The sequence below is a fragment of the Quercus lobata genome, chromosome 10, assembly GCF_001633185.2.
Source record: "Quercus lobata isolate SW786 chromosome 10, ValleyOak3.0 Primary Assembly, whole genome shotgun sequence".
NCBI lineage: Eukaryota > Viridiplantae > Streptophyta > Magnoliopsida > Fagales > Fagaceae > Quercus > Quercus lobata.
The window spans coordinates 3,228,971-3,256,508 of record NC_044913.1 but is presented as its reverse complement, the minus strand read 5'-3'; the positions used below and the strand labels follow the sequence as shown (position 1 = coordinate 3,256,508).

General features: G+C 33.6%; 3 protein-coding genes and 1 pseudogene across 4 annotated transcripts; 1 reads left to right on the top strand and 3 right to left on the bottom strand.

Annotated features, from left to right (window-relative positions):
* LOC115963718 overlaps window positions 1–27,311 on the top strand; it is a 32,987-nt pseudogene extending 5,676 nt beyond the window's left edge.
* On the bottom strand, window positions 80–5,108 carry LOC115963706 (disease resistance-like protein DSC1). Its single transcript, XM_031082823.1, has 5 exons — window positions 4,355–5,108; window positions 3,909–4,181; window positions 3,024–3,818; window positions 2,000–2,925; window positions 80–775 (listed from the first exon to the last, which is right to left on the bottom strand). The coding sequence occupies exons 1-4, from the start codon at window positions 5,084–5,086 to the stop codon at window positions 2,185–2,187; spliced, it is 2,541 nt and encodes an 846-aa protein (XP_030938683.1). The 5' UTR covers window positions 5,087–5,108; the 3' UTR covers window positions 80–775; window positions 2,000–2,184.
* LOC115963713 (toll/interleukin-1 receptor-like protein) lies at window positions 5,122–9,057 on the bottom strand. Its single transcript, XM_031082840.1, has 3 exons — window positions 8,999–9,057; window positions 6,541–7,064; window positions 5,122–5,454 (listed from the first exon to the last, which is right to left on the bottom strand). The coding sequence occupies exons 2-3, from the start codon at window positions 7,032–7,034 to the stop codon at window positions 5,139–5,141; spliced, it is 810 nt and encodes a 269-aa protein (XP_030938700.1). The 5' UTR covers window positions 7,035–7,064; window positions 8,999–9,057; the 3' UTR covers window positions 5,122–5,138.
* On the bottom strand, window positions 16,874–21,759 carry LOC115963714. Of its 2 annotated transcripts, XM_031082842.1 has the most exons (6): window positions 21,338–21,759; window positions 20,323–20,493; window positions 20,142–20,231; window positions 19,827–19,946; window positions 19,658–19,729; window positions 16,874–17,017 (listed from the first exon to the last, which is right to left on the bottom strand). In XM_031082842.1, the coding sequence occupies exons 1-5, from the start codon at window positions 21,509–21,511 to the stop codon at window positions 19,676–19,678; spliced, it is 609 nt and encodes a 202-aa protein (XP_030938702.1). In that variant the 5' UTR covers window positions 21,512–21,759; the 3' UTR covers window positions 16,874–17,017; window positions 19,658–19,675. The 2 variants fall into 2 exon arrangements, with proteins under 2 accessions (XP_030938702.1, XP_030938701.1); XM_031082841.1 differs by lacking the exon at window positions 16,874–17,017 and having other exon boundaries at window positions 19,609–19,729.
* Window positions 27,312–27,538: the final 227 nt, after the last annotated feature.

Below are 27,538 nucleotides of genomic sequence, written 5' to 3'. Positions count from 1 at the left end.
GACGCAAATCAAACAAAGCAAATGAGGGAGACATACTCCGACATTCAACAATGTAAAGAAATCGAAAAGACATGGTACAAAGTAAAACAGTTTCAACTTTCAATTGAATAATAGTACCTGGGCATATTTCTTTGAAATTTGATTTAAAAGATTCTCAGTTTCTTTAATGTTGGCTATCGATTGAAGATGGTGTCATCTTTTATGGAGGGATGGCCCATTGAAGAATACAAATCAAACCCAAATTTGCCATATCAATTGGAAGCTTAGAATCAAATGTCAAAGAAAGACAACTGGTGTCATCAGTGATTAGAGGAGGTTGAGGTTCTTCTGCATCTAAATCCATTGGGAGTGAAAGGAGGTAATAAAGGTGCAAGCTCAGAGTTGTCACCAACATTTTGAGGAGGACAAGTACATTCCACATGTGCCCCCATCCTTGCAATGACGGGTGCAAATTTTCTGAATTCACTTGTCCAATGAGAGATTTTACATGAAATCTCAACATGATTCTGATCACCTTGCAAAAAATCTCCAAATTTCTGCTACAACTGGCTATGAAGTACACCGTAAAACCACAAATTATCACACTTCAAACCCTGAAAGATCAGCTGCCGCATGAAAGGTTGCATATTACCATTGATGGAAATGTTGACAACACAAACCCAACTGATTATATCATTACAGAGAGAATCGCACTTATCATTATTTCAAGTCCTTAGCCTTCCAAGGAAAAGGACTTTTGCATTTAAAGGCAAAAGTGAGAAGATCATATAAATGCCTATAAAAGAAAACATCGGGCAGCAGGTTAGCATAAGAAAAAGGAATTTACGTCAAAACAAAGGATACAAAATTATATACTAAACGAATTGTTAGTTTGGAGACTGCAAAGTTTGAATACAAAGAAAGGGTGCAGCCATGAGTTATAAGGCAAAAATCTTCAGCAAAAATATATTAAAAACATGTCCCACTAGTAAAAAAGCTGATCCATGCATAAGATTTCTCACTACATAGAAGCATCATTGCAGTCTTATTTAAATATCCAAGTGGAGCCAACTACATTTTTGTAAGTACAACAAAGATAAAATAACTACTGGTCCATTTCCCACAAACAACTAGAGGGAAATCAGCATTGAGAAATGGTTTTCTACTATGCAAAGGTCTAGGTAGGTGATCATAGCATTGAGTTCTCAATTGCCCAAGCTTATTCAAACCCATCTTTTATCACAATCATCCAATTCAACTGCATTTTAGACAATTAAAATCATGAACTATTCAAGTAAAATAAAAACCATTATTTATCTATTTTTTGACAGGAACAAAATCTATTCCTGAGATTTTAAGTCACTCCTAGTTAAATACTTAGTAATTAGTTCTGCCAAATCTTGCAAACCTGACCACTTTGTAAAATTGTTTTAACTCAAACAACTTTCAATGATTGTGTTTGGACAGAGTCTTCTAGTTGAAAATCAATGGCACAATGACCATTCCATCAATCAAACCTTAACTTTCCAACAACATTCACTCAAGCTATCTATTTTAGAACTAATACCACTATACCAGTGAGCCCCTTCAACATCCCATAACAAATACGCTCAACGAGTGAACAACAATTCTAATTAGTACAAGTAATCTCTTGACTATGGCAATGCAAAGGTTCTTTGTGAGTCTTAAAAAGCATAGGCCTCTCAATTTTACTGGTCCATCAACTAGAAAAATTTGATGCTTTTTTCTCAAGTAATTTTGAAAACTCTTGTAACCATTACAAATAAAACGACCATCAATTCTGCTTTTTCTTTGCATTAATGTCCACTCAAATTGAATTAGTTTCTGTACATATGAGCCTTTGAATTTAGAGAGAGAATGGGAAGTGACAAATACCACCAAAGATGCAAATCAAATAAAGCAAAAGAGGGAGACATACTCCGGCATTCAACAATGTAAAGAAATTGAATAGAGATGATGCAAAGGAAAACAGTTTCAACTTTCAATTGAATAATAGTACCTGGGGCATATTTCTTTGAAATTTGATTAAGAGATTCTCAGTTTCTTTAATGTTGACTATCGATTGAAGATGGTGTCATCTTTTATGGAGGGCTGGCCCATTGAAGAAGAACACAAATGAAACCCAAATTTGCTATATCAATTGGAAGCTTATAATCAGATTTCAAAGAAAGACAACTGGTGTCATCAGTGATTAGAGGAGGTTGAGGTTCTCCTGCGTCTAAGTCCATTGGAAGTGGAGAAAGAAGGTAGTAAAGGTGCAAGCTCAGAGTAGTCACCAACATTTTGAGGAGGAAAAGTGCATTCCACATGTGCCCCCATCCTTGCAATGATAGGCGCAAAATTTCCAAATTCACTTGTCCAATGAGAGATTTTACATGAAACCTTAACATGATTCTGATCACCTTGCAACAAGTCTCCAAATTTCTGCTGCAATTGGCTTTGAGGTACACCGTAAAACCACAAATGATCACACTTCAAACCCTGAAAGATCGGCTGCCGCATGAAAGGTTGCATATGACCATTGATGGAAATGTTGACAACACAAACCCAACTAATTATATCATCACGGAGAGAACCGCACTTATCATTATTTGCATAACTGTCTTTCAACGGAACTAGATGAAAAGCAATACAAAAGGCAAATGTTGGAAATTTTGGACCAACCCAGAATGATATGGAGCTTTCAATACTTTGATGGTTGAACCACTTTGGAATCTTCTTTTCTGGTACTATTATATTATATCTCTCTCCAAAATCAATCAGATACACATCTAGATTTGAACGTAACTCTTCTTCAATTAGGAAGAACTTGGGGAGGGAGAGCTGGGAAGAGTAATCAATTTGATGTGAATGGGAATCCACAAATAAATTGCCTTTCACACCTGAACATGTCATATTTGGTGAAAGCTCTAAATTTCTTCCAAACTGCATGCAATTAGTAAATTTCAAAAATTGGAAGTTACCAAAACTAGTAAAGTATTTAGAAAGGTAACCAAAATTGTTTCTTTATAAGAGAGAGGTACCTGAAGGAATAGTTTTTCTAATGATTTTGAATTCAACGAGATGCAGTTTGACACATACACAGATCTTATACTTTCTGGAAGTTTCGGAATTTTCTTAAGGAACATAGAATCCTCAATTAGAAGAAAATCTAATCCATTGAATCTCATAATGCTATCTCGGATGTTCAAATTTTCACTCCCTGATAATAAACATTTCTTTGAGAGGTGGAAACAAGAAGACAAATTTTTTACAAGATTCAACATCAGAAAACCATATTTTGAAAAGCCACCATAAGAATTGCATAGTGCTTGTCTACCTATCTCCACGTCCTTTGCAAATTGGACATTGCCATGAAGAATGAGTTTGCGAAGATATTGCAATTTATAGATGCTACTTGGAAGATGACACGAATAGAAATAGGAACCTATATCTAATCGCTCAAGCCCAATGAGATTCCCAAATGATGAAGGAAGCTCTCCAATGGCAGTGTATGCCAAACTTAGGAACTTTAAATTTTCCATTTCTTGTGGAATATCAGGGAACCTCTCAAACCTATTGCACTCATAGAGAATTAAAAATTTAAGAGATTTCATCTTGATGCAGCTTGGAAGAATTTGAAGTTCAATGCAACCCGTAAGGTCCCAACTTTCAAGCTTATCAAGACATCCATTAGAGTCGTGAACCTTGACTAATTTCATACATTCACGAAGATTCAATTGCTTTATGTTTGGGGTGGCAATTGATAAGTCAGGCAATTCCCTAATGCATTGACAGGATTGGAAATTCATATATACCAAGCTTTTACATTGTATCCTCTGTAGAAAAAAAAATCAAAATTAACTTCAACAAATGTTAAAATATAGCTCAATCATTAATGAAGTAATTATAAAAAAATAAAATTTTACCTCGAGAAGCTTGTACAATATAACCCTACTTTCTGGCATGTTAAGTACAGTGAGCTTTTGAGGATGAAAATTGGATGGTAAGGAAGATAAAGGAAATCCACGCCAATCAAGCACCCTTAATCCGTTGGGAATATTTTCAAGATTTGCACAAATCTCTACATTACTAGCTATAAGAAACTTGAGATTTTTCATCTTTTCAAGACATTTAGGCTCTAATTGAATCTTTGATGGTTCAGCTGAGCATATCATTATGCCTCGAACTTTTTTTGACCCCTAGTTAGACAAAGCATTAAGTGAATCACACTATACAATAAAAAGTATTAAACTATTAATGACAATAAACTTAAACAAAAACCAAACTAATAAACTTAAATTTTCTTCCACATTTAAACGGTATAAAAACCAATACATATGCCTTTTGAAAAATGAATTAAAATAATGCATACCGTATTTTCAGTTAGTACATCAAGAACATCCTCATAATGCCATAGTCTACTACGCTCTCCAGGTAGCTGTGGTGATTCCCGTCGAACAATGTCCTTACCCATTTGTTGTAGCAAGTCATGCATTGACAATTTGTCATATTGATCAACAATTATTAGACACATATCAATAAGTTTTTGAATTCCATAAATTGGATTTAAATCGCAAGAATCTAGTACATCCATGACATACTTCTTATGAAATCCCTTAAAAAAACATGCAATATCGAGGAAAATATCTTGTTCAACTTCATCCAATCCTTCATAACTTATTTCGAGTACTTTTTGAATTTCTTTGATAGGAATTTTTTCATACTTATTTATTGCACTTTTCCATTCAGGTTTAGATCTTCCACACAAATCAGCGCCCATTATTACTAGAGCTAATGGAAGTCCCTTGGTATATTTTATAACTTGGTTTGCAAGTTCCAAATAATCTTTTTTGGGTTTATTACTTTGGAAGGCATGCATACTAAAGAGTTCAAGAGCTTCATCTTGATCTAATTCCTTAACCTCGTACGTTGAAAAACATTTTCCAAGAGTAGCTCCCAAGTGTTTGTCTCTTGTTGTTATAATGATTTTGCTTCCAGAAGCAAACCAATCACATCCTCCAAGCAAATTTTCTATTTGGACCCATTTATCCACATCATCAAGAACTAAGAGAATCCTCTTAAAAGAAAGTCTTTCCATTATCATATTAACTCCTCTAGATTTGTTACCCACCTTTAAATTTCTATCCCTTAAGATCTCAAAAAGAAGTCTCTTGTAATTCGATTACACCATTATTTGTCCCAGATTTTTCTCTAAAATTTTCTAGATAACAAAATCCATCAAAATGATCACAAATTCTATTAAAAATAGCTTTTGCGATTGTGGTCTTACCTATTCCACCAGGGCCATAGATCCCTATCATGGGAGCATCATTTGACTCAATATCTGAAAGAATGGTCTTTACACGATAATCTATTCCAACAGGGTAACGAGCAATAGATAATGGCTTGCGATTTAATTTAGAATTTGAGATCTCTTCAACAATTCCTTGGATAAATTTGGACTCGCTGCCACTGTCATTCATATTACATTAAAAAAAGAAAAAGAAAAAGAGTTAGACCAGAAAATAGAAATATGAAGACAAACCATATTTAAGATGTTCGGCGTGTGCATTAAATGTGAAATATTAGCAATTAAAGAAGTGGCATGTACTAATTTATAAATCAATAACCATCATTATGTTAGCACTTTCTTTTTTGTTGGGAAAGTATTTTTAGCTTTTAGGCATTGTTATCAAAACAATTACGTATTAAACCATCAAGGGAGTAGTACGGTGGTCATTGGTTCAGCAATTGTGTCACTGGCTCAACCATTAGACAAATAATTAATTTATTTTAAATAAGAATGAATTAAAAAAATACAAAAAAAAAATGAAGATACTATTAAAAAATGCAATGGTATTCAATTAGTACATAAATATGTAGGTATAACATAGAATGAAATTAATAGAATATTATTGTTTAGAAAATTTATTTAAATATAGAATTTAACATATACTAGTATATAAGAATGACTAAATAATAGGACATTTTGAATTGATCAAAATGACTTAAATATTAAAAACCAAACGGATTGAATAAAATCATGCAGATTGGTATTTTTCTAAAAATCCTGGTGGTTTTTCATGGTTTAATCCTTTTTAAAAATAAAAAATATGACAGTTTCCTTCATACCAATCCTGAATTTCATATGATTCACTAGCTTGACAGTTCATTCATCAGTTTGGTACAATTTTGATAACTATAATTTTAACATGAAGTTGCGTGGAAAATCTAGTTAGGTGACAACTGAAACTTACTAAAACTCACTTTTAATACTAGAAATAAATTATTGAGGAAGCTTTTAAAAAAATTTAAGATGAATAATATGTCGGTGAAACTCCTATTTAATTGGTAAGGTAATGTATATTTAAATTCTTCTTTCTACCAATTCTCCAAAAAAATATATCATCTTTCTAGTTTATACCATTGCGAGCTAACTTCTATAATAGAAGAGATGAAGGAACAAAAAATGTAGATTCATAATTTGGCCAAAAATTGGAGGTCAAAACAAACCACTAAAACTCATAAAAAGTACAAGAATTGTCACTGAATACATACCTATACTGGTAATGCCAACCAGATATATTGGCTGCTTCTTGGAGAGCGTTTCTCCATCTTTGTACTTTCTTGTTGTGCTTAATGTTTTTTTCATTTTTATCTAGAGCTTTTCCATACTTTCCATTTTGGTTACGTACATCTGATGGGTCCACATTGTAAAAAATTGGTCGCACCAATTGGTCATTCTTCTTGCACTCAACAATCTTGGCTAGCTCATCCAAACACCAAGTGGATGATGCATAGTTTTCAGAAAATACAATTATTGATATTGTTGAGTTCTCAATGATTTTCAGAAGCTCTGTAGAAATTTTTTCTCCCCTTTGGAGATTATCATCAATGAAGGTGTGAATACCCCTTAAATGTAAAGCCTCATACAAATGGCTAATAAAACCATAACGGGTATCTTCACCTCTGAAACTCAAGAAGACATCAAAGTTCTTGGGTTGGTGGGTGAAAGAGGAAGATGAGGCTCCTTCGCTGATCACAAGAGCCATCAAGATTTATGAGTAGACTGTTGTAAAGATCTGGAAGGATGACAAAGAAAACTATTAAGGGGTTGTCAATATAACTCAGGAAAGTGAATGACAAATTTGGTAGAGGGTGAATGCAAGCAAAAGGAGCCTTTAAAGGCAGCTTGCTTTCGGTGTGACCAGTAACTCTTTAAACTTTTAAGTGCCATACTGATACTGCTTTCATTGAAATATTATGGAAGTTTCTTTATGAAAGTTTTAACTCTAAGAAAATTTCTAAGCACCATACTTGTCATTGCGGTCAAACAGAATTGTAATTTCGTATTTTGTTAGTCAATATCCAAAGCGAGCTGTAATATCTAACAAACACTTCCCACTTACCATAATAGTTCATTTTCTATGTTGGCATTTTAAGAGGGGAAATTCTTGGGGAAAATGGCAGCTTTTTTTTTGGATGGAGGGAGAGAAGGAATTTAGTAACTGAAATGTTTTTGTTTTCTTTTCTTTTTTTTTAATGAAAAAATGCTTGTGTTTGTTTACAAGATTCTGTTATTCATGAATAATAAGGAGAATAGTTAGGTGGAATTGGAATAGCTAACTGGAGATTATTTAATGGTTTTTTTTTTTTTGGCCTGTTGGAGTAGTGTAATGAACATGTGCAATAGGTGATGTGAAACTATCACGGCCCAAAAGCTTTTAAAAGTGGAGCCACTCAGCATTTGGATAACTAGAATGATTTTTATTTATTTATTTAACAAAGGATTCATGGTTCTCATAATTAAGAATAATAAACTAAGTTACTAATTTACAAGGCTCCTGACAGCCAAAAAGATGACCCCAAATCTTCTGTTCTACTTTACGTTCCACAAATAAGAACATGTCATATGTCACATATTTAATTAATTCCTTATTTTAGGTAAGTGAAATAAGAAAAGAGGCATAACAATTTCCCAATATTATACACAACTCAAACACAATAAGATAAACATCAAAATAGACGTAGAAAAATGACATAATCTTAGAAAAACAACAAACAAAAGCATATGATAAGGTTTAACTTATAGAAAAGAAATGATTTAATTGTGGCATAAAGAAACTTTCTAAAAAGCCAAGGACCTTGTAACTGAATTGACATCTTCTCATGCACAAAGTGTTTGAAGGTTTAGGAGGGAAAAGAGTTTGACCTGTAAGGTTAACAATATATTGTAATTATCTCTAAAAAAAAACTTGTAGGGGTTTGGAAGGTAAGGGCTGGGGTTCAAGTTTTTAAAAATGAACTTCACACACATATATACTTAAATTAATGGAATTGAACTCTCGATCATAACCATACACACTCAACTAGGCTTCATGCCCATTATTAAAATATCATAATTTCCACAATAACCTAAACAGTAGCAATATATTTACAAAATTTCCTAGAAGAAGGGATATATATATATATATATATATAAAATAACAAAAATATAGAGATCAATAATAAGGGAGTAGAAGTAGCCGTTGCCTCACCCTTGGTCTATGTAGCATTGTGGAGCAATTCCTACAAATCCCGCAAGTATTGGCAACAATAAAAGCAAATATTGCTACAGATGCGAGAAACATGGGTTCTAAGATTTGGAGTTCAAATTCAAATAATACTTGACCATGTACTAATTAACCTCCCTTATAGAAAATATTTTTTCATCAATTCTGTTTTTCTTTAATCAAGTGAAAGGGAAAATTTGGTGAAATTGGATATAGCTTTGGTGAGTCTTTTGGGGGCCTTTTTAAGGATTGGGGTTGTGGAAGGGAAGGCATGTATCTAGGCAAAGAAATAGATATAATTTTCTGTGATATCTGTAAATCTGCAATCTAATAGAAATCAATGAAATAAAAAATATCAAAGATTTTCAAAAACAATATTCATAAAGCTGATAGCAAATTCACTGATTGAGAATTATTAAGGAAAGAAAAACAAATAAAACACACGAAGATCGAAATTTCCTTACCTGATCTGAGTTTGTGAGAGAGAGAAATGAGATAGGAGAGACTGAGGAGAGCACCCTTTTTTGATGAGAGAAAGACTTCAGAAAAGACTTGCGGAAAAAGTAACTACTACACTCTCTCCGCGTCTGTGAGAAATGACCATCAATTAAAATGGATGCATCTCATATATTCAAAATACCGTTATACCCTAAAAAAGTAACACTCTCTCCTCTCCCATCTCTTTCCTTTTTTACTTTGTCGAACCATCCAGGCACTTTCAAATTTTTATTCCGTTTGAAAAATAAACCCTTTTTTTTTAAATATTATTTTTTTCAATATATATATATATATATATTTATAAAATTTCTTTTTTTAATATTTATTTATTCATTCCCAATTATTATATTTTTAAGTAAATCCCTTAACCATAATACTTTTTACATTGTTCAATCGTATCTATATATAAAAAGTGTCAATGCGCGTAACTATAGTAGCTATAATATTTTCTGGTTTGTTTAATTAACATTGTAGCTACAGTAGCTACATTTTTTTTTTTTTTTTAGTCATTGGTTTGTGCTTTTTTTTTCTTTTAAATATTTATATGAACTGGCATTGTGGGGGGATTTTTCCTCCGCAAGCTTATTGTCCTCTTTGGGGAGCCAAGCCCGCAAGGTTTTGTTTCTTGTCCCCGAGTATGGAAGTCCAGGATTTTCACCTCAGGCCAAGGGCTTTGCCTTGTAGCCATTTTGGCTTGACACCTTTGTCCCACATCGGTTAGAGATGCGCCCCACTCATGCTTTATATGCCCTTGGAGCTTGCATGAGTGTACCACTACCACGCATGCGTAGTAGTGGTACACTCATGCAAGCTCCAAGGGCATATAAAGCATGAGTGGGGCGCATCTCTAACCGATGTGGGACAAAGGTGTGAAGCCAAAATGGCTACAAGGCAAAGCCCTTGGCCTGAGGTGAAAATCCTGGACTTCCATACTCGGGGACGAGAACAAAACCTTGCGGGCTTGGCTCCCTAAAGAGGACAATAAGCTTGCGGAGGGAAAGGCCAAGGGCTTGCCTTGTAACCATTTTTGGCTTGACACCCTTGTCCCACATTGGTTAGAGATGCGCCCCACTCATGCTTTATATGCCCTTGGAGCTTGCATGAGTGTACCACTACTACGCAAACGGCGCCAGCGCGCAAGCTTCCCACAGACGGCGCCAATTGTAAGGACACGATTCCTTTGCGGCCCACTAACATTTTTGGGCTCACGCAATAAAGGCCCCTCACAATATGATTTGTAGAGAGTGGGCTTGAAAAGCTAGCCGCTGGCCAAGTGGCGATGCCCGGTCATGGTTTTAGAGGAAGCTCTAAGGCGTCGTACCCTGTGGGATGGAGCTCCTCGGAGCTGATCCGAGGATCTTTTGAGATCTTATCCCGGTTACCCAACGGCGGGATTTCTTCCGTGAAGTCCAATCTGGTTGAGATGTTTCCCCACGTAGTCTTTCTTTTTTTCTTTGGGCCTGGGCTCCCCCCTCGTGATTTACTTACTTCCTTATTTTATACTAGCTTGCATTCGCTATCCTTCGTCCACGTGTAGGGTCAGTCTTTACAAACACTGACATTTGTCCCATCAGTCCAATCCCATAATTGTTGGGGATGGTTTGATAAAGCTGCAGAGTACGGCTCTGTCAGGCGCTGGGTCTTATCTGGAAGGGTAGTAAGGATAACCTCCCCAAGGTATCTTTGATCTCCTTACGAATTCGTCCCTATACCAGTTTCACCCCTTTGTTCTGGTGGGACTATGGATCTGCCGAGGACTACACTGTCCTCGGCTGCCTCCCAAAATTCTTTTGTGCTCTGTGTTGTAGAGCTTGGGCCACAGCTCTCCTCGGATTGGGCCTTCGGACTCTCTAAGGGCAAATGGGCCTGGTCCACGAATTGTTGGGCCCCACAGACATATATATTGTTATACTGACACTAAAAATTTTACAATATTTTCATAATTATTGAGATGTCCATTTCTTATAAGTTGAAATAAAATAAGAAAATGAGACTATGACCGATTACAATTGAAAATAAATATTTTGTAAAAATATTATAACACTTGTTGTGTGAATGGGTAAAAGCTGCAGTATTTTTTTGTTTGCTCAATATGTACTGTTCATCACTTCATTGGTTTTTTTTTTTAGTCATCGGTTTGTGCTCTTTTTTAAAAAAATATATATTTATATAAGTTGGCATATATATTGTTATACTGACATAACAAATTTCATAATATTTTCAAAGTTATAGAGGTATCAATTTCTTATAGGTTGAAATAAAATAATAAAATATGAAAATGTAACCAACCACAACTGAAAATAAATATTTTGTGAAAATATTGTAACACTTGTTGTTATCAAAATATTTTTACAATTCTTGACATCTTAGTTTCTTATAGATCAAATAAAAAAAAACCAAGTCCACAACATTTTCAAATTAATTTTACCACAAATCATAGGTAAGCTACTATTGCTGGATAAAAAAAAAATGATATCAATCGTGGTTCCATTTTAAAATCAATAACAACTTGTCATTTAGAATTTGTTATGAAAATATTATAAAGAAGACATTTCTATAAAATTAATAATAATATATTAGACCAAAACTTACCATGGTTGAAAATAAAGAGATTGTGAAAATATTATGACATTTTATTGTATTCCTAGATTTCTTTTTTGGTTTAGTCAAATTTGATGAGCAAAAATTCAATGTTTCACGCATAATTTTCTTTTGTTGGTTTTTTGTTTGTTGTTTCCTTTAATGCATAATTTAAAGTGGTTGTTCCAATTGAAAACCAATAACAATTTACTACCTAAAATTTGTTGTGAAAATATTATTGATGTTATATTACTCTGAAATAAAATTATAAAAGATCATATACCAGGGCTCACCATAGGTAAAATAAAGGTATTAAAAAAATATCACGACATTTATTGTGTTCCTGACTCTTTTTTTTTTAGCCAATTTGTTGAGCCAAAATTCATAGTTTTATGGACAGTTTCTTGGGCAGACTTTTTTTTTTTTTTACACATTGGTTAAAGTAAAAAACACATAGTTTTACTAACAAAAAAATAATTATGGAAAAAAGTACTTTCCCCCTTTATATTTGAGGTAGTTTCATCTCCCCAACTTTAAAGTTGAATAATTTCCTCTTTTATATTTTGAAGACAAGTGTATGGTCCATGTTGTTATTCTCTTAGTTAAACATTAACAAAATCTTATGATTTTTAGAATATTTTATTGTACAATATCTAAAATGCCTCACAAAATTTTAATGTTCCAAAAATCTTCTTTGTGTATTTTGAGTTTTATGTGTTAGTCATACTTAAAAAGTAAAAATAGCGATGTATGGTATTCTATTTGTTACCTAGAGAGTACTTATTTATTAGTGGTTTAAATCTTTTAAATTTATAATTTTATCTCATAGAAACTTCAATGACATATGTTTTTTTTGTTATTTTGTTCTTTTCTTATTTGTTTTCTTCCTTAAAAATGTGTTCATTAAAAATTCAGTAAGCTAAGCATCGTAATTAGGCTCATAAAATAAAATGATGAAGAAGGAAGTATGAATAACAAAATATTCATTGCAAATGGTTGTAGATTTTTTTTTTTTTTTTGGAGAAAATAATGGTTGTAGATATTTAATTTGATGAAAAGTATCAATTGTAGCATATGTCATCATTTATTGCGAAAATTTAAATATTGTGACAATGTTTTTATCAAACCTAAATTGTTTACTGTTGGAAGATGACGACATTTATTATCATTCTTAGTAGAATTTTTTTGTAAGTACATATATATTGTCTTTAGTAAATAGATTCTACGAAATGAAAATGTATTTTATATTAAATGATACCACGCTATTCATATCAAAATCCAATAAACAAAAGACATGTATATAAAAATTACTACCCACTAACACATGTTTTTCAATTATTGGTAGGTTAGTTATTTTTTACTGACATGTCTCACACTTATTGGATTTTAATACCGCTGGTATGATATTATTTGATACCAAATATCTTTTCCTAAAAAATTATCATACTAAGTGCCCGTTTGTTTCCACTTTCCCAGCCCAAAAAGCTCGTTTTGAAAAAAGCCTATGTCCAAAGCCTGTTTGGCTGAGACCAAAATGCAACTTTTTGGAAAAAGTTGCATTTTGGGTTTGTGAAGAGAACGTGCAGGATGGAAAAGGAGCTCTGAGCTGCATTTTGAAAAAAGTCCACTCGCGTTTATCAACTATCCGTTGGACTCTATCAGCAATTACCAAATTACCCTTCAATAAATGAGAAGATATCCTCATCTTTTTCCTTTGATACACACAAACACAAACACACCCACACAGACGCACAAAACCTGCAAGAGCACCACCACAAAAATGCAGATCCCACCATCCACAACATCGTCCAACCATCACCACCCAACCACCACCATAATCACTCGTTAAACCCACCCCCACCAAAACCAGTTAAAACAATGGAAACCCAAAATACAATGAAAATCAAACATGATCTACCTACAATCCACAAAAAATAACTTAAAATTAAACCATCAACTGAAAACCCATAACCCAAACCCAAAAATCAAAATCAAAAATACAAACTCAATGGTAACTGAACACTTGAAATCAGATGAGAGAGATTCAACAGTGAGGGATTTCTCTGAGGTGCATTTTGGTCTGTAGCTAGAAAGTCACGACTTCTTCTTGACCGATCCGGACCAATCTTCTTTGTCTTCTTCTTCTTTCTTCTTCGTCTTCTTCCCAAATTGCCCATTGTGTTTCAAAAGGCAGAGTTAAAATGTGGGTACTGGGTACTGGACTTCTTGAAGTGTAGGTACTGTGTACTGCCAGTAATATGTGAAGGAAGTGGTAGGGAGGCTCTGTGTGGCAAGAGAAGGGAGAAAGGAGGAAAGAAAAAAGAGACTCTGTGTGGAATGTTTTGGAGTGTGGAGGAAGTGGTAGGGAAAAAAGAGGAAAGAAGGAAAAAAAAAAAAAAAAAAAAAAAGTAAGGGCACATGTGTGGAGGAGAAAAAAAAAAGGAAATATGGATGAAAAAAAAAATAAAAAAATAAAGAATAAGAAATTAAAATTGAGAAATGCTATCACAATATTTTTATAATACTTTCACAATAAATCTTAAGTGGTAGGTTATTAGCTAATATTGGTGAGAAAAAATAATTTTTTTAGAAATAGAAAAAAATAATTGTAATAGTACTTTCAAATTAAAATCAGTATAAATTATTACAGTATTTTCACAATAAATCTTAAGTAGTAGGTTATTATTAGCTAATATTGGTAAGAAAAAAATAATTTCACAATATATATTTAAGTATGAAATAAACTCTCTTATATATATATTGTCCTTTTTGGTAATTTATCTCTCAAACTAGCACTTTTATAAATGTTAGCCAAACACTCAGTTTTTTCAAAAAGTATTTTTTAACAGTTTTTACCAAATACTCAACTTTTTGAAAAAGCACTTTTTCATTATGCACTTTTTGAAAACTCCACTTTTATATCAAAAAGCACTTTTTCAAAAAATCCAACCAAACTCACCCTAAATTAATAGCCATATGTTAAATGGTTATTCTAAATTTAGATACATGGTTTGATACTACTTCAAAAAAAAAAAAAAAATTCTTAAATTTTCTCACTCAATGGGCAACGCGTGCAACCCTTGCTAGTTTTCTTAAAATTTCGGAGAGTGCTTGTGTAACACCCCAGATATTTTTTTTTAAAAGCAAATTTTCCAATGAGAATAATATCTAAATTGGACTTTTTTTTTTTTTAATTAGTGTGGTTAACTATTTTATGGAGGAGTTTTGAATATTTGGGCAAGTGATAGTATTTAGTTAATTTTGGAATGGGCTAATTTAAATATGGGAGAAACTTTAAGGGTAAAGTTGTAATTTTGATCCCAATATATTTTGGAACAAGTGGTCCACAATGCTCCCATCAACACAACCCCTTTCTCTTATCACCATACGTATGCCCCTTCTCTCTATTGCTCTATTTTCCTATCTCACTCAGCCACCGAAGCCCACACAAATACACACTCTAGCTCCCTCTATTTCTCTCACTCCCTCACCGGTAAACCAGCCATCCACCACCACATTTGGCGGATTTCACCGAAGAACCCCATTAGAAACCCCATACGCTCCATTCTCTCAAAGCTTTAAAGGTAAAACTCTTAATTGTTTGGTAGCTTTTCAGGTTTTTCTAAGATTTCTTTCTAATCTAAGCTACATGAGTGGTATACATGTGATTGAGTACATGGGTTTTTGAATTGGTGGATTTATTTGTTAAATGGTTAAGGGCTTTTACAAATGATGATCATTTGGGGTTTCTTCATGGTTAAAAACTTGGGTTTCCTTGAGCAAATTGTATGAGTTGATTTTGTGGAAGTTTGAGGTTGATTTTTTTTTTTTTTGGTAAGATTGTTAACTTTGAATTTCTGAAATTGGAGTGTGAGCGTGTGCTTTGTTTTTGCATACCTAGTGTTTGATAAGTTGTTTATATAAGATTTTGGGTTTGATTCCTTGTTCTTAATATGCTTTAAATCTGATGGTTTTAATGTGGGTGAATTCTCAAATAATTTGGGCTAGTCTTACAACTATAGCAATTTTCTAAAGCTGTCATGACAGATTTGAGTCAGCCTCAATGCATGATTTTTAATAAATTACAAAAAAAAATCATTTTGGGCTAAATTTTATGTGGTACATTGTATACATATAGGGGAATGTTAACTTAAAGTTTTGAATTAATCGGATAACATTTCATTGACAAATTTTTTTTTACAAATGGCTGCCCTATTATGTACTGAATCTAAAAGTAAGACTAAAACGCTAAGAAATTGTGGAATTAATCCCATACCTCGATTGATATTATCTTGGCTTAAATATACTATTTAGTACTCAAAGAGATTCATGAGTATGTTATTTTATCTTATGATGCACATTTTTGCGGTAGTGAATTTAAAATGTTTTGGTTGTATAAGCACTATGAGTTTCTTGGATGCTTGTTTGGTTCCTACTTGGGAAGGGTACTTGTCTTATGATGGGCAAGCTAGACTTTAGGGCCTTTGGTTTGATTTTAGGGTATTGTTACGATTCATGGAGATAAGTGTGATCATACTTTGTGAAAGATTTTGTTATTGATAGGATTGATCATTATGTTTCTTGGTGATTGACCTAGTGACTGGATTAGTTGATTTTGTGGTGCCCAGTTGAGGTAAAATTGGTTGGCCTTCTGAGGTAAATAGCTTTTTAATGGGATTTTGAAAAATAACCATGTTATATAAATGTTTTTGGGTTGGACACGCTTTTGGAAACTACCTATGGAAATTATATTTTCCTAAATAACTATTGTGTCGTAACCTTAATATATATATATATATATATATGATTATATATGGAAATGTATCATATTTGGTATTGCATTTGAGGAAATGCATGAATTGTTGATATGAAAAAATAAGCATATTTTATTTAATCTTTGATAAGAAAATCATTGATTTTATAGTGTATAGAAAAATTTATAGATACTTATCTTGTCTTGTATTATTTGGGAAATTGATGGAAAATCTCTTGACAAGAATGAAGTTGAAAACCTTACAAACTTTGTAGAAGTTATATTATTTAAAGTTTTCTGAAACTACTTAGATATGAACTATGTGTTTCAAAGTAATGTAACTTGTAAGCTTATGTGCTTTTAATATCATGCCATGTGTGATTTCCCGGTGATCACCCGATTTGGTTTCAGTAGTCTTTGTGACAACGGAATAAAATCCAGGTCTGTGCCCTTTCACTTTGGATGACGCGTTCTTCCCTGCTGTCCATGGGGGGAAGAGGTTCCTTGCTTGTGTGTGGGTGAGGTTGATGCCCATGGAGCCAAGAGACCACATGCAAGAGAGGTCCTATTTGACGCGCTCTCTCTGCTGCCTATGGGGGGAGAGAAAAACCTTGAGAGTATGGGTGAGGCTGCTGTCCATGGGGCCAAGAGTCTGCATACCAGAGAGAACAATATCATGTCAGTTATGAATGGGTGGATCCCCTGGCTGGTTTATGTGGTAGTATGGTATATTTATGATACATTACCGTATGTTAGATTTAATGGATTTGGAAATTATATTATTAGTACCCACATATTATAGTATATAGTTTCAAGGTATTTACTTTGAAAAACTTTGTGTTTCATTATTAAATCATTCTTGTCATATATTTATTATTGAAAATGAAACTTACATTTCCCCAACCCCCATTAAATATGCTACTTATAGGCTTTAGCTCATCCTACTCTCCAACAATTTTTCAGATAAATTATCTATACCTCGGGCATGGAGCTTGTTTTATTGGTGGTGATTGGAGCATTATGCTAAGTGAGAGATTTATGCTATGATTGGTTGGTGACTCAATCTTGCAAAGTTCAATGAGATCATAATCAATTCAATTGGAGGATGGATACTTCAGGTCTGTTAGCCTTGGGTCAGTTGGGTGTGGTAGGCCTAGATTTTCTATTGAGGTTGCATACCTTAGAGAGGATCATGACTTTGTGTTTATTTTATTTAGAACGTTGGATTGTTAAGTGTATTTGGAGACACATGATTGTTAGATTGGCTGAGTTATTCTTATGAATGTGATTATAGGTTAATTTCAATTAAAAAAAGGAAAAAAATAAATAAAATCATAGGTCGATAGTGCCTGTATGAACTATTTACTATTGTGAAATTGGGTTGGGCTTGCTAAATTGGTGAGTTACTTGCTTGACTAGGATTAGGAAGTTCTAGTGCATTGCTTGGATATGAATGCTATTTTGTGGTGCCATTAGGGTTTTATTACATGTGGGGTTTGTTGACTTGGGCTGGGATTGATAGGTAAGATGATGTTTTTTCTCTGGTTTATTGTGGATGCATGCCCCACATTGTGTTCTTCATGGATAGATGATGTTTTTAGTTAGCTTAATTAATAAAATATTTTGTCATTGAATATGAAATTTAGGGTTTCAATCCCAGCCTACACAAAAATCAATTGGTTTCCATATGTTGAAATTCTATTGTACATGTCAAAAAAAAAAAAAAAAAAAAAAAAACTGAAAATTTATGGATCATAGTTAACGAACTTGACTGAAAAATGGTGACAAAAAAGTATACTCTCAATTTAAAATGAATCAATTTCATAATTAAGATTAAATATTACAAATATAAACACTAAAATATTAATCGGAAAATAGACCAAGCTAAGATTACATTGACTATGATAACAACAAAAACATTTTTAAAAAACAAACAACTATTTTACTATAGTCCTCCCATGAACTACTACTGCAATCAATATGTTTATAAAAACTATTTTTAAGACAAGAAAGAGGACCAACTAGAACAATTCCATTAATAAATCTAACATCTAGTTTGGTTTAGTGAAATAATTATGGTTTCTCTCGTACGGTTTGGAATATAACATGTATACCTTTGCCTATAGCAGTGTGACTATGTTTTTTTTCAGAACTTTTCCAAACTCAGTAATGCTTAAAGAAGAAAATGCACTATTCTAAGCATTTTAACTATTGCCTCAAGAATAAAAAAAAAACTATTGCTTCAAGAACAAACATTTTACATTCCAATTACTAACGTACATTTTGTGCATACGATATTCACACTAGGTGTCCACATTTTACACATGATGAGACAAAATGTGTATGAAGAGTGTATAAAAGGAGTATAAGACAGTCAAAGCCCTTTACTTTTTCATCACTACACAACCAACTAGGGTAATTATTGAGTACTTTCGGGATACTATAAATGCGTTCTTTCCCCTCTTACATTACAATGGGTCCCACTAATTAAATTTATAGTGGGACCTACAATTCATGTAAGAGGAGGGAGTGCACATTTATGGTACTCCGAAAGTATTTAATAATTTTCCAACCATGAATACCACCACTACCAACACCATCATTAAAATAAAAAATGCACCTGCACGTGATTTCTTTATGGTTTTCTTTTTACTTTTCTTTTACTCTGGGAGTACAAGCAAAATGGCCAAACAAATAGTGCATGTCATCAATGGTTAATTCTTTTTCTCTTCTTTCTGCCATTTAGATGTCGACAGATTAGAGCTTCTATGAGTGAGCTCTTAGTTTCCAATATAATGTACACATGCCAAGAGCTTGTAACTCAACTGACACTTTCGAATATTTCCAATAGAGACATCCAGGGTTCAAATCCTCCCTCTCCCAACTATCAAAAAAAAAAAAAATATATATATATATATATACATATGTGGGAACAAGTTTTAGTCATGAGCTTTCTGGAAAGGTTTACTATGGTGTCAGCATAAATATGTCAGAATTCATTATCTATTATATCAAAGGTTGACTATGTTGAACCAGTCAGTCACCAGATTAAACTTCCCGTTCAATTTGCAAAAGGGGTGCTTTTGGTGAATTGATAATTTGATATCCCTTACTATGAAGTAAATTCTTGGGTCATGGTTGGGTGATTGAAACTCCCCAAGAACACACACACAAACAAAGTTCATTACTTTACATCTTTCTCAAGTAAAGTAATTTGGCCACTTTCATTCATCACACAGCATATATACTGAAATCTTATAAAATAAAAACAGATTTTGAAATCAAATCATACCGCAGTATCTCACGCATATCATAAACTACACCACATTGGTTTCTTGGGATAAATGCCTGGTTGAGGTCTCATCTTGAAAGGAAGATGATAGAGCACATTTAGATAACCACATTTGCACTTTGAAAAATATTTTGGAATGAATAAACAAAAAATCAAGGACGACACTAACCATGTTAGACAACTGGTCTCTTATAGAGTACATGGAACGCAGCATTGTCTCTAGAGTATCTTGAGCTAATTGAAACTTCACATCCAATTCTCCCGAGTGAGACTGTGCATCATTTTGAAGCTGCAGAATGAGTAGTAACAGTAAATAGTCGCATTATCACACAGACAATTGAACATATTTTTTGTCTTACACTTCCAGTAAGTGTCTATCTAATGTTTATGTCTCACACTCATTCTCAAATTACAAACTAAAGGACACTCATTCTAAGTTCATTCACCACTAAAAATTCAAATGTAAGAGATACTCTTCAGATACCTTCAAATTGATAACAGCCACAGGGTCTACTGATTCAGCATCCTGATTTGCCATATCCCATGTCATTGCCTTCAACCGGGGCAAAGTAACCTAGACATTGTCCATTCAGAAATAAAGTCAGATTCTTGTGTGTTACCTAGTAGATCAGTGAGGTTGTGTATACCATAATCAAATTTCTAACCTGATCCTTGAGTAAATCGTCCCGCCATTCTAGTTGAAACTTTTGTAGCAGAAGCGTCAGTAGTCTTTGTAGTTCAGGCAATACTTCAGTGGGAAACAGTTTATGAATGTCAACCTCGCTGACATTCTTGTAAACAAACCTACGGATCAACATGCGAAGACATGCCAAAAGCTGCAATATAGAACATTAGAATTATAACCCACACCAGGTGGGATTCGCTAAGAAAGCCTATACCACTTAGAAAACTTGAATCACCTTTTAAGTAGATAGTGATAATATAACATGTAATGTAGATTAACACATTCAAAATGGCTGCTTTATACAAAGCAACCTTGTATCATTCAACGCATGTTTAGTCAAAAGATAATTTAGTTCAACAACAAACAAGAAAATTCCAAATTGAACCTAAAAACACCGGGTACCCAACACCAAAATTTTGGGATCAACTATGGATCCATAACAAACCATGAACAAAAAAAAAAAAAAAGTAGATTGCAAATGAAGTTAAGCACTGAATAAGTGAATAATCATGACTGAATTCACATTGCTTCACTCAAATTGAATGAAGTACTCGCACGTAACAGATAGAAAGGAAAAAAAAAAAAAGTCTTTATTAAGTTTAAACATTCAAAACCATTCCTTTCAAGCTTTTTCTAGTAGCTACTATACACATTTCCCATTCAAATTATCAGAAAAACACTCAAATTAACCTTTCATTGAAATTTCAGAGTTCTTCTAAGACCACAACTTTTGTCAAGAGACTATGAATGATTGCCTACCAAAGACCCACCACTCACACAGTCAGCTACTGTCACATTAGTATATTGTCATGTCATTTAGATAGGAAGAAATAAAATTTTAACAGTAAAATAGACCAAGCTAAGAATTTATTTTATTTTTTATTTTATTACATTCACCATGACAATAACAGCAACATGTTAGAAAAACAACACAGAGATTACAAGACAAGATTTTCAGTTAAATTGAATAGGCGTGTGTACTAGGTGATACATACAGGGTCGATGTCGGAATCGTTCTCAAGCTGGAGCATGTCGCGGACGATGTCGCGGTCGGCGGCGTCGAGACCGGTCTTGCGTGTTCTCCAGAGGGCTTGGAGAATGTATTCTACTGACTCTTTCGAATTCGACCTCGTCAATAGCGGCAAGTGACCCCACAAACTACGCTCCATTCTCTCTACTGTGTCGTGTCTTCCTCAACAAAACAACGCAACTCCCTGTTCAAAATTTTCACTTGAATTCGAAGTTAAAACCTTGTTGGCACTAGAAGTAGAAGTGAAAAGCTGCGAGTGAGAGAGAGTTTCCCATGTTCCACTTCCAGTTCCTTCCACCAGCTATTGCGCCTCTCTGCTTTTTACCATTGAAACCGCTTGACTGACTGGAAAGCGATTAGAAAGGGTCAGTTGTTTCATTTTTGGGTTGCTGGTGGGTTGGACTGTGAGTTGGGGTTCAATTGGGCTCAAGATGATTCTTTAAATTTGCTAAGATTGGATTGGGCTGGACTTGGCTAATGATATGGATCCAGTGAGGATTGATTTGGTAAAGATCTGATGGGGTTGACACTTGATTATTACTAATTTATTTGGAAAAAAGAGTTTAGCTTTTAATTATGTTTGGAGCTATCATGCTCCAATCTACTATGTGGTAGTTAAAAAGATTATTCACCTGCAATTTTAGTTATATAACTTTTTTTTAATGAATTATGTGACTTGTTTAAATAATACATATGAATAGTCTTATAAATTGTCACGTAGTGAGTTGGAGAAGATTCCTCTAAATTGATTTAGAGTTAATCTTTGTAAAAATTGATGATCAGTATAGGCAAAGACAAATATTGTTGAACCTAATTCATTGGTTCTTCAAGAACATAACCAAGGCCTTGGCTTGACATTTCCCAACAAGTCGTCAACGCTACCTTGGGGCATCTTTTGGCCACAAAACCGTTCCTCACATTAAGCTTAGACTCCTGTGGTTGATAAGGAACACTTTCACGACTATTTGATCATCATTAATCGCATTGGATAAGAAGAGTTTTTAAATATGTTTTAGTCTTAAAAATTGTTCTTTTACGTAAAAATAGTGTAGTATGTAATATCCACGTAACAAAACCAACTTCAAATGAGTAAAGTGACCAAATGAATTTAAATAAATTCAAATCAAATATCCAAATGATCAATATAGGCAAAGACAAACATCGTTGAACCTAATTCGTTGGTTCTTCAAGAACACAACCAAGGCCTTAGCTCAACATTTCCCAACAAGTCATCAACGCTACTTTAGGGCATCTTTTGGCCACAAAACCATTCCTCACATTAAGGTTACACTCCCATGATTGATCAGGAACACTTCCACAACTATTCAATCATCGTTAGTCATATTGGATAAGAAGTGTTTTTAAACATGTTTTATGTTATGTTTTAGTCTTAAAAAGTGTATGTAACATCTACATAATAGAACTAACTTCGAGCGAGTAAAGTGATAAATTTTTAGTTAGGGGCTTTGCCAAGTGAAGTATGGGCCTAATATCGTGTGGTTAATAGTAATTTTCCACCCAAAAAAAAAAGAAAAGAAAAATTATTACAGCGATACTAAAAAGGATTTTGAAATCGACATCTGGTTGACATGACAACATATCATAGTCGGTACAATTACTAGTAGCGGACTAGCGGTTTCCTTTTACTTTCCAAACTAGTCGCTAACCCGTGCGATGCACGAGAAAGCTATTGCATATAAAGATGTAAATTATTCTTTTTCTCTTTCTCTTTGATTGTACATTAAGATTCTAGTCTTATAATTTCCTATCCTAATATGAAATATATGAAAAATTAATTTACATAATAAAAAATAGATCAATTTAGTTTAGATAAAAATAAATAAATATTTCTATTTAAATATAGATTTGCAACACATGCAATAACTCTAAAATTGAAACCTAATCATTTAATTTGAAATTCAAATTCATCATGAATTATAAAATTCGTATCTTGAATATTCGACCATATATGAACATGACTTTGAATGCATCTATAATTTGAAAGAAGTATCACTTTGTCTTACCAACAAAGATGATTCACTCCTCTAAGTCTTGCTTTATCAACCGGCCTGAACTAAAATAAAATAAAAATTATATATATATATATATATAAAAGACCATCAAACAAAAAAAAAAAAAATTACTTACTTATAGCCCTACACACAGCCAACTTGAAGATTCAAGACAAAGTGACATTAACAAAACCTTTCCAGTTAGAACGAATGCTTCAAATCCTAAAAAGAATATTACTCTTGGTTCTTGAAATATATATAGATAGATAGATTATTGAGTACTGAGTATATGAGTTCAATTCCACTTGAAATTGTTTACCTAAGCATGATTTTAAGTAAAAGACTAAAAATTCCACCATTACATGTAAACACAAAATAATCAAAGTTATCTTGGTTCTTGAAATATATATATATATATATATATATATATAAAGGTTCAGAGGGACAGAAACCTTAAGATTTTGCAGAACCTCCTCCCTCAAGTAGGAGAAGTTCACGGCACGAAGTCAGACCAAAAAATAAAATGTCCTTTTTATATATATTTATCTAACACGCATACCTCATCTATGATGCTACAGCTGAGTAGTATGGTTAACTTGTGTTGTGACGATCCACTCACAGTAAAGACCTATCACCTGTGACAAACTTATAACAAAAAAATTTTGACGCAGTGTGAGCGCGACTCTCTCTGTCTACCTTTTCTGAAATTCAACTGACTATTTTGATAGAATTATAAAACACACTAATCAATTTATACTGACTTAAGTTAAAAGAGTCCTATCATATTACTACTACCTTTTTTTTTTTAAATTTAAGAAGTCAAAGCTTCGGTTATATAAATATATATATATATATATATAGATATAGATATAGATATATAGATTAATGATAATGGTGAGTTTGAGTTTGAGTTAGACTTATTAGAAAGATAAAATTGATCCCCGATCCCAACACCAAGCTCGCTGCTTAGCCTCTTTCCTCTACCCCCACTCCGACCCCGAAGAACCCGAACCCGAAACCACACCCGAACCCGAACCCTCGACTCTCCGAAAGGGCTCGAAACTGAAAGGCGTCGAAGCTCGTTGCCTAGTTGCCATATTATTGTACCTACTCTATGTTTTATTTGATCGGCACTTCCAAACTCCATAAGTATGGGGTGGTGGCCCTAAGGCTGTGGGTTCATTTCTTGTTGGGAACAATAGGTATCTTGTCACTGAGTTCTGTCCTATTGCATTTGCAGTCTTTAAAACTTAAGAAGTTTGGACATGGACTATTGTGTTGTGTTATGCAAAGCATCAGATGTTTAAAATGTGTTCTGAACAGATATTTTCATGACACCTTTTGGGATTGTCTGTGTAACTCCGCATTCACTTTGTTTATTGCAATAATCTTTTCCTTCAGTATTAAAATCGTCATTTTTCTTTCTCTGTTGTTTTCTATTGCATGTTTCATATTATATAATGGGCATGATTTTTCCGCGAAACAAAACAGGGTACACCACATGGCCTACTGGTATGTCTGGCTCCTTGTGGTGTGAACCTGGGTTTGAACCCCCTGGGGCTCAAATTACCTATTGCTGCATGCAAAAAAAAAAAAAGTCAGAACCAAACATGGCATGATAGACATTAAAGTCAATACTATTCTAATATGCATATAATGTTGAACTGATATTGTTTGTTATAAAACAGAGTAGAGATATGCATTCTTTGAAATACAAACTCCTTGATGTCCTCCTCACAGCATTCCATTATTAGATGCTTGGATACATAAAAATGACATATAGTGAACGTTGATTAAAACTTGGTCACATTGAAATTTGAATAGCCAAATTCAAGGTGTGGATCAAAGGTATTGGTTGGATGGGCTGCCTAGGGAGTTTGAAATTTTAGCCACATGTTAATCTCAGCCATTTAGTTTATACCTTCTTCTGCCCTGCTATGTTGCTTCATGCTAAAATGGGTATCATTGATACCATCCTTTCGCTGGTGATATATATATATATATATATATATATATAAGTTGACTTGGGTTTTGTTCTTTTACCATTCATCTTTAAGTTAATGCTCTGTGATAAGAGATTAATTTGTACCAGCAGTCTGGTGAATGAATTCTGATAAACAGTTCTCAAAATTGGATTATGCATCATGCTAGATGATGACCATCAATGTTCTTTTGAAAGTTTGATCTTGTGGACTAGGTTGAAGAAAATGCCATATAGAAATGTAGACTTCATGGCTAAAAAGATCTTTACATGTCTTCATAAAGCCTGTTGATATGTAAAATGTCTCTAGAGATGTTTACTTATATTAAAAAATAAAATGTCTCTAGAGATGTATTGTAGTTATTTGTAAAAAAGATGGTTACATATTGTAAGTAGCTGATTATTTATTCATTCTTTGGATCAGGTAGTTTTGGAGCTACAAGATAATGGGAATTTGTCTACTTCAGATGATCCTCCTGTGGTATTTGGCTGCTTGGATTGGGCCTTTATAGATCAGGTTTGTTTATTATAGACTTCAAAATAATGATTAACCATGCTGTAAAATGTGATGGGTGTTGGTGTCAACTGATTCAAATGATTGTTGGTATATACTAAGCTACTGTGATGCATCCTATAAATAGACTAGAAAATTATATGCATATTTACACGAGTGAATTGCTTTATTTTGTTAAGTGGCATTTTTCTTTTGGTGGGTTTAACAAGCCGATTCCTTACTATGCAGTATATACATATTAAATTTCTCCAATTTTCCAGACAAAGTCACATTCCGGGAATCTTCTGCGATTTGCTATCGGTGATGGAGAATTGAATTTTGTGGATGGGAAGCTTGAGAAGGCTGATATACATTATCTTGGCAAGCCCAATCGAGCACGTGCTTTTTCAGATAGTTACTCCAAGGTTAGCAGAATTTATACATTTATCTATGTTCTTAACTGGTTAAAGTAGATACATGCAAAGAGAATGCCAATTTGTATAAGCAGTATCTTTTAACCCTGAAGGGAGTTGGGATAGTTTCATGACTGACCCGTTTAAGGTAGGTTAAGGGTACCTGCATTGATGGATGCACGGGGAAGGTCCATGTTGCTGTTGTCCTGTTAAGCTTACCTATGCCCTTGTAGTGTCATAAAATTGGGTTCCAATTAAAAGAAAAGAAAAGAACAGAATATTATTTCCTTATTGTATACTGATTAAAAGATGAGAGAAAATTATTTGCTTGCCCTCCTGTGTGATTTGAAGTTGGCACTCATTCCTCCTGTTGGGGTTGTAAATGCCACTACATGTGCAAAGTTAGTGTCTATGTTTTTTTAAAGTTAGTTTCCTGTGCTTTGTGTCTCCTTGCCTTCACATTTTTGACAATCTGACCATATTCATATGAAGCGGTTTCTTAAAAAGGCTTTCTCTTTTAATCTTTTTGTCGTTTACACTTGCAGGTTATGTTCCAGTATATTGCTCGGCATTCTCCTCTAAGAATTGATGATCTGCTAGCATCTATTAACTCATTAAGTGATCAAGAAAACAAACCTTCTGATGTGGAGCTGGTTGGTTGATGGTGATTGTCAATGATAGTGATACGAGATTCATTCCTTGGCCTTTGCCTATTATATAGCAAGCTATATATTATGTATGGGATCATTTTGTTGCTTCGTTCTCCCAAAGGCCTCTCCTCTCCATTAATTGTTGTTCAATACAGAAGCTGGCTCCTATGCATCAGATGTTTGTTGTGGCAGTCATAGCTAGAAAATTTTGGTTGGATCTAGGCTAGTTATGTGCTTGTATTTCTTTGTGAGCCACTTACCGCAGGAATCATACATGTTTGGAAATGTGAAGAATTTTGCCAATTGAAAGGAGCTGTATTTTGGCAGTGTAAAAAGACTTACGGACGGGATAATAGAGGATTATTTCCCATTGTATAATTCATAGGCCAAATGGGTGTGAACCAAAAATGAAAAAGAAAGGAGAAAAAAATTTTCCTTTTTGTTAAAGAGTTTTGGATATAACAATTGCTTTTTAATTAGAATCAACAATTCAACATCCTCTCCCTGGGATTTTTTTTGTATTATATTCTAATTAATAAAAGGTGTTGACAACAATATTAATTTTGGAAGAGAACACAATCAACGGGACAAGGAGGTATCACTGATGATTTTTCTTA

Bases quoted from the DNA above. Each gene is read 5' to 3' on its own strand.
- LOC115963706 (XM_031082823.1), bottom strand. From the start codon at position 5,086: ATGATAATGGAAAGACTTTCTTTTAAGAGGATTCTCTTAGTTCTTGAT. The intron at 3,819-3,908 runs GTAAAATTTTAT...TTTTTTCTACAG, and splicing joins TATTGTACAAGCTTCTCGAG to AGGATACAATGTAAAAGCTT. The intron at 2,926-3,023 runs GTACCTCTCTCT...AATTGCATGCAG, and splicing joins TAGAAAAACTATTCCTTCAG to TTTGGAAGAAATTTAGAGCT.
- LOC115963713 (XM_031082840.1), bottom strand. From the start codon at position 7,034: ATGGCTCTTGTGATCAGCGAAGGAGCCTCATCTTCCTCTTTCACCCAC. The intron at 5,455-6,540 runs GTATGTATTCAG...TATGAATGACAG, and splicing joins GGTTGGCATTACCAGTATAG to TGGCAGCGAGTCCAAATTTA.
- LOC115963714 (XM_031082842.1), bottom strand. From the start codon at position 21,511: ATGGAGCGTAGTTTGTGGGGTCACTTGCCGCTATTGACGAGGTCGAAT. The intron at 20,494-21,337 runs GTATGTATCACC...TCTATATTGCAG, and splicing joins ACGATTCCGACATCGACCCT to CTTTTGGCATGTCTTCGCAT. The intron at 19,947-20,141 runs GTATCTGAAGAG...CTCATTCTGCAG, and splicing joins TGGCTGTTATCAATTTGAAG to CTTCAAAATGATGCACAGTC.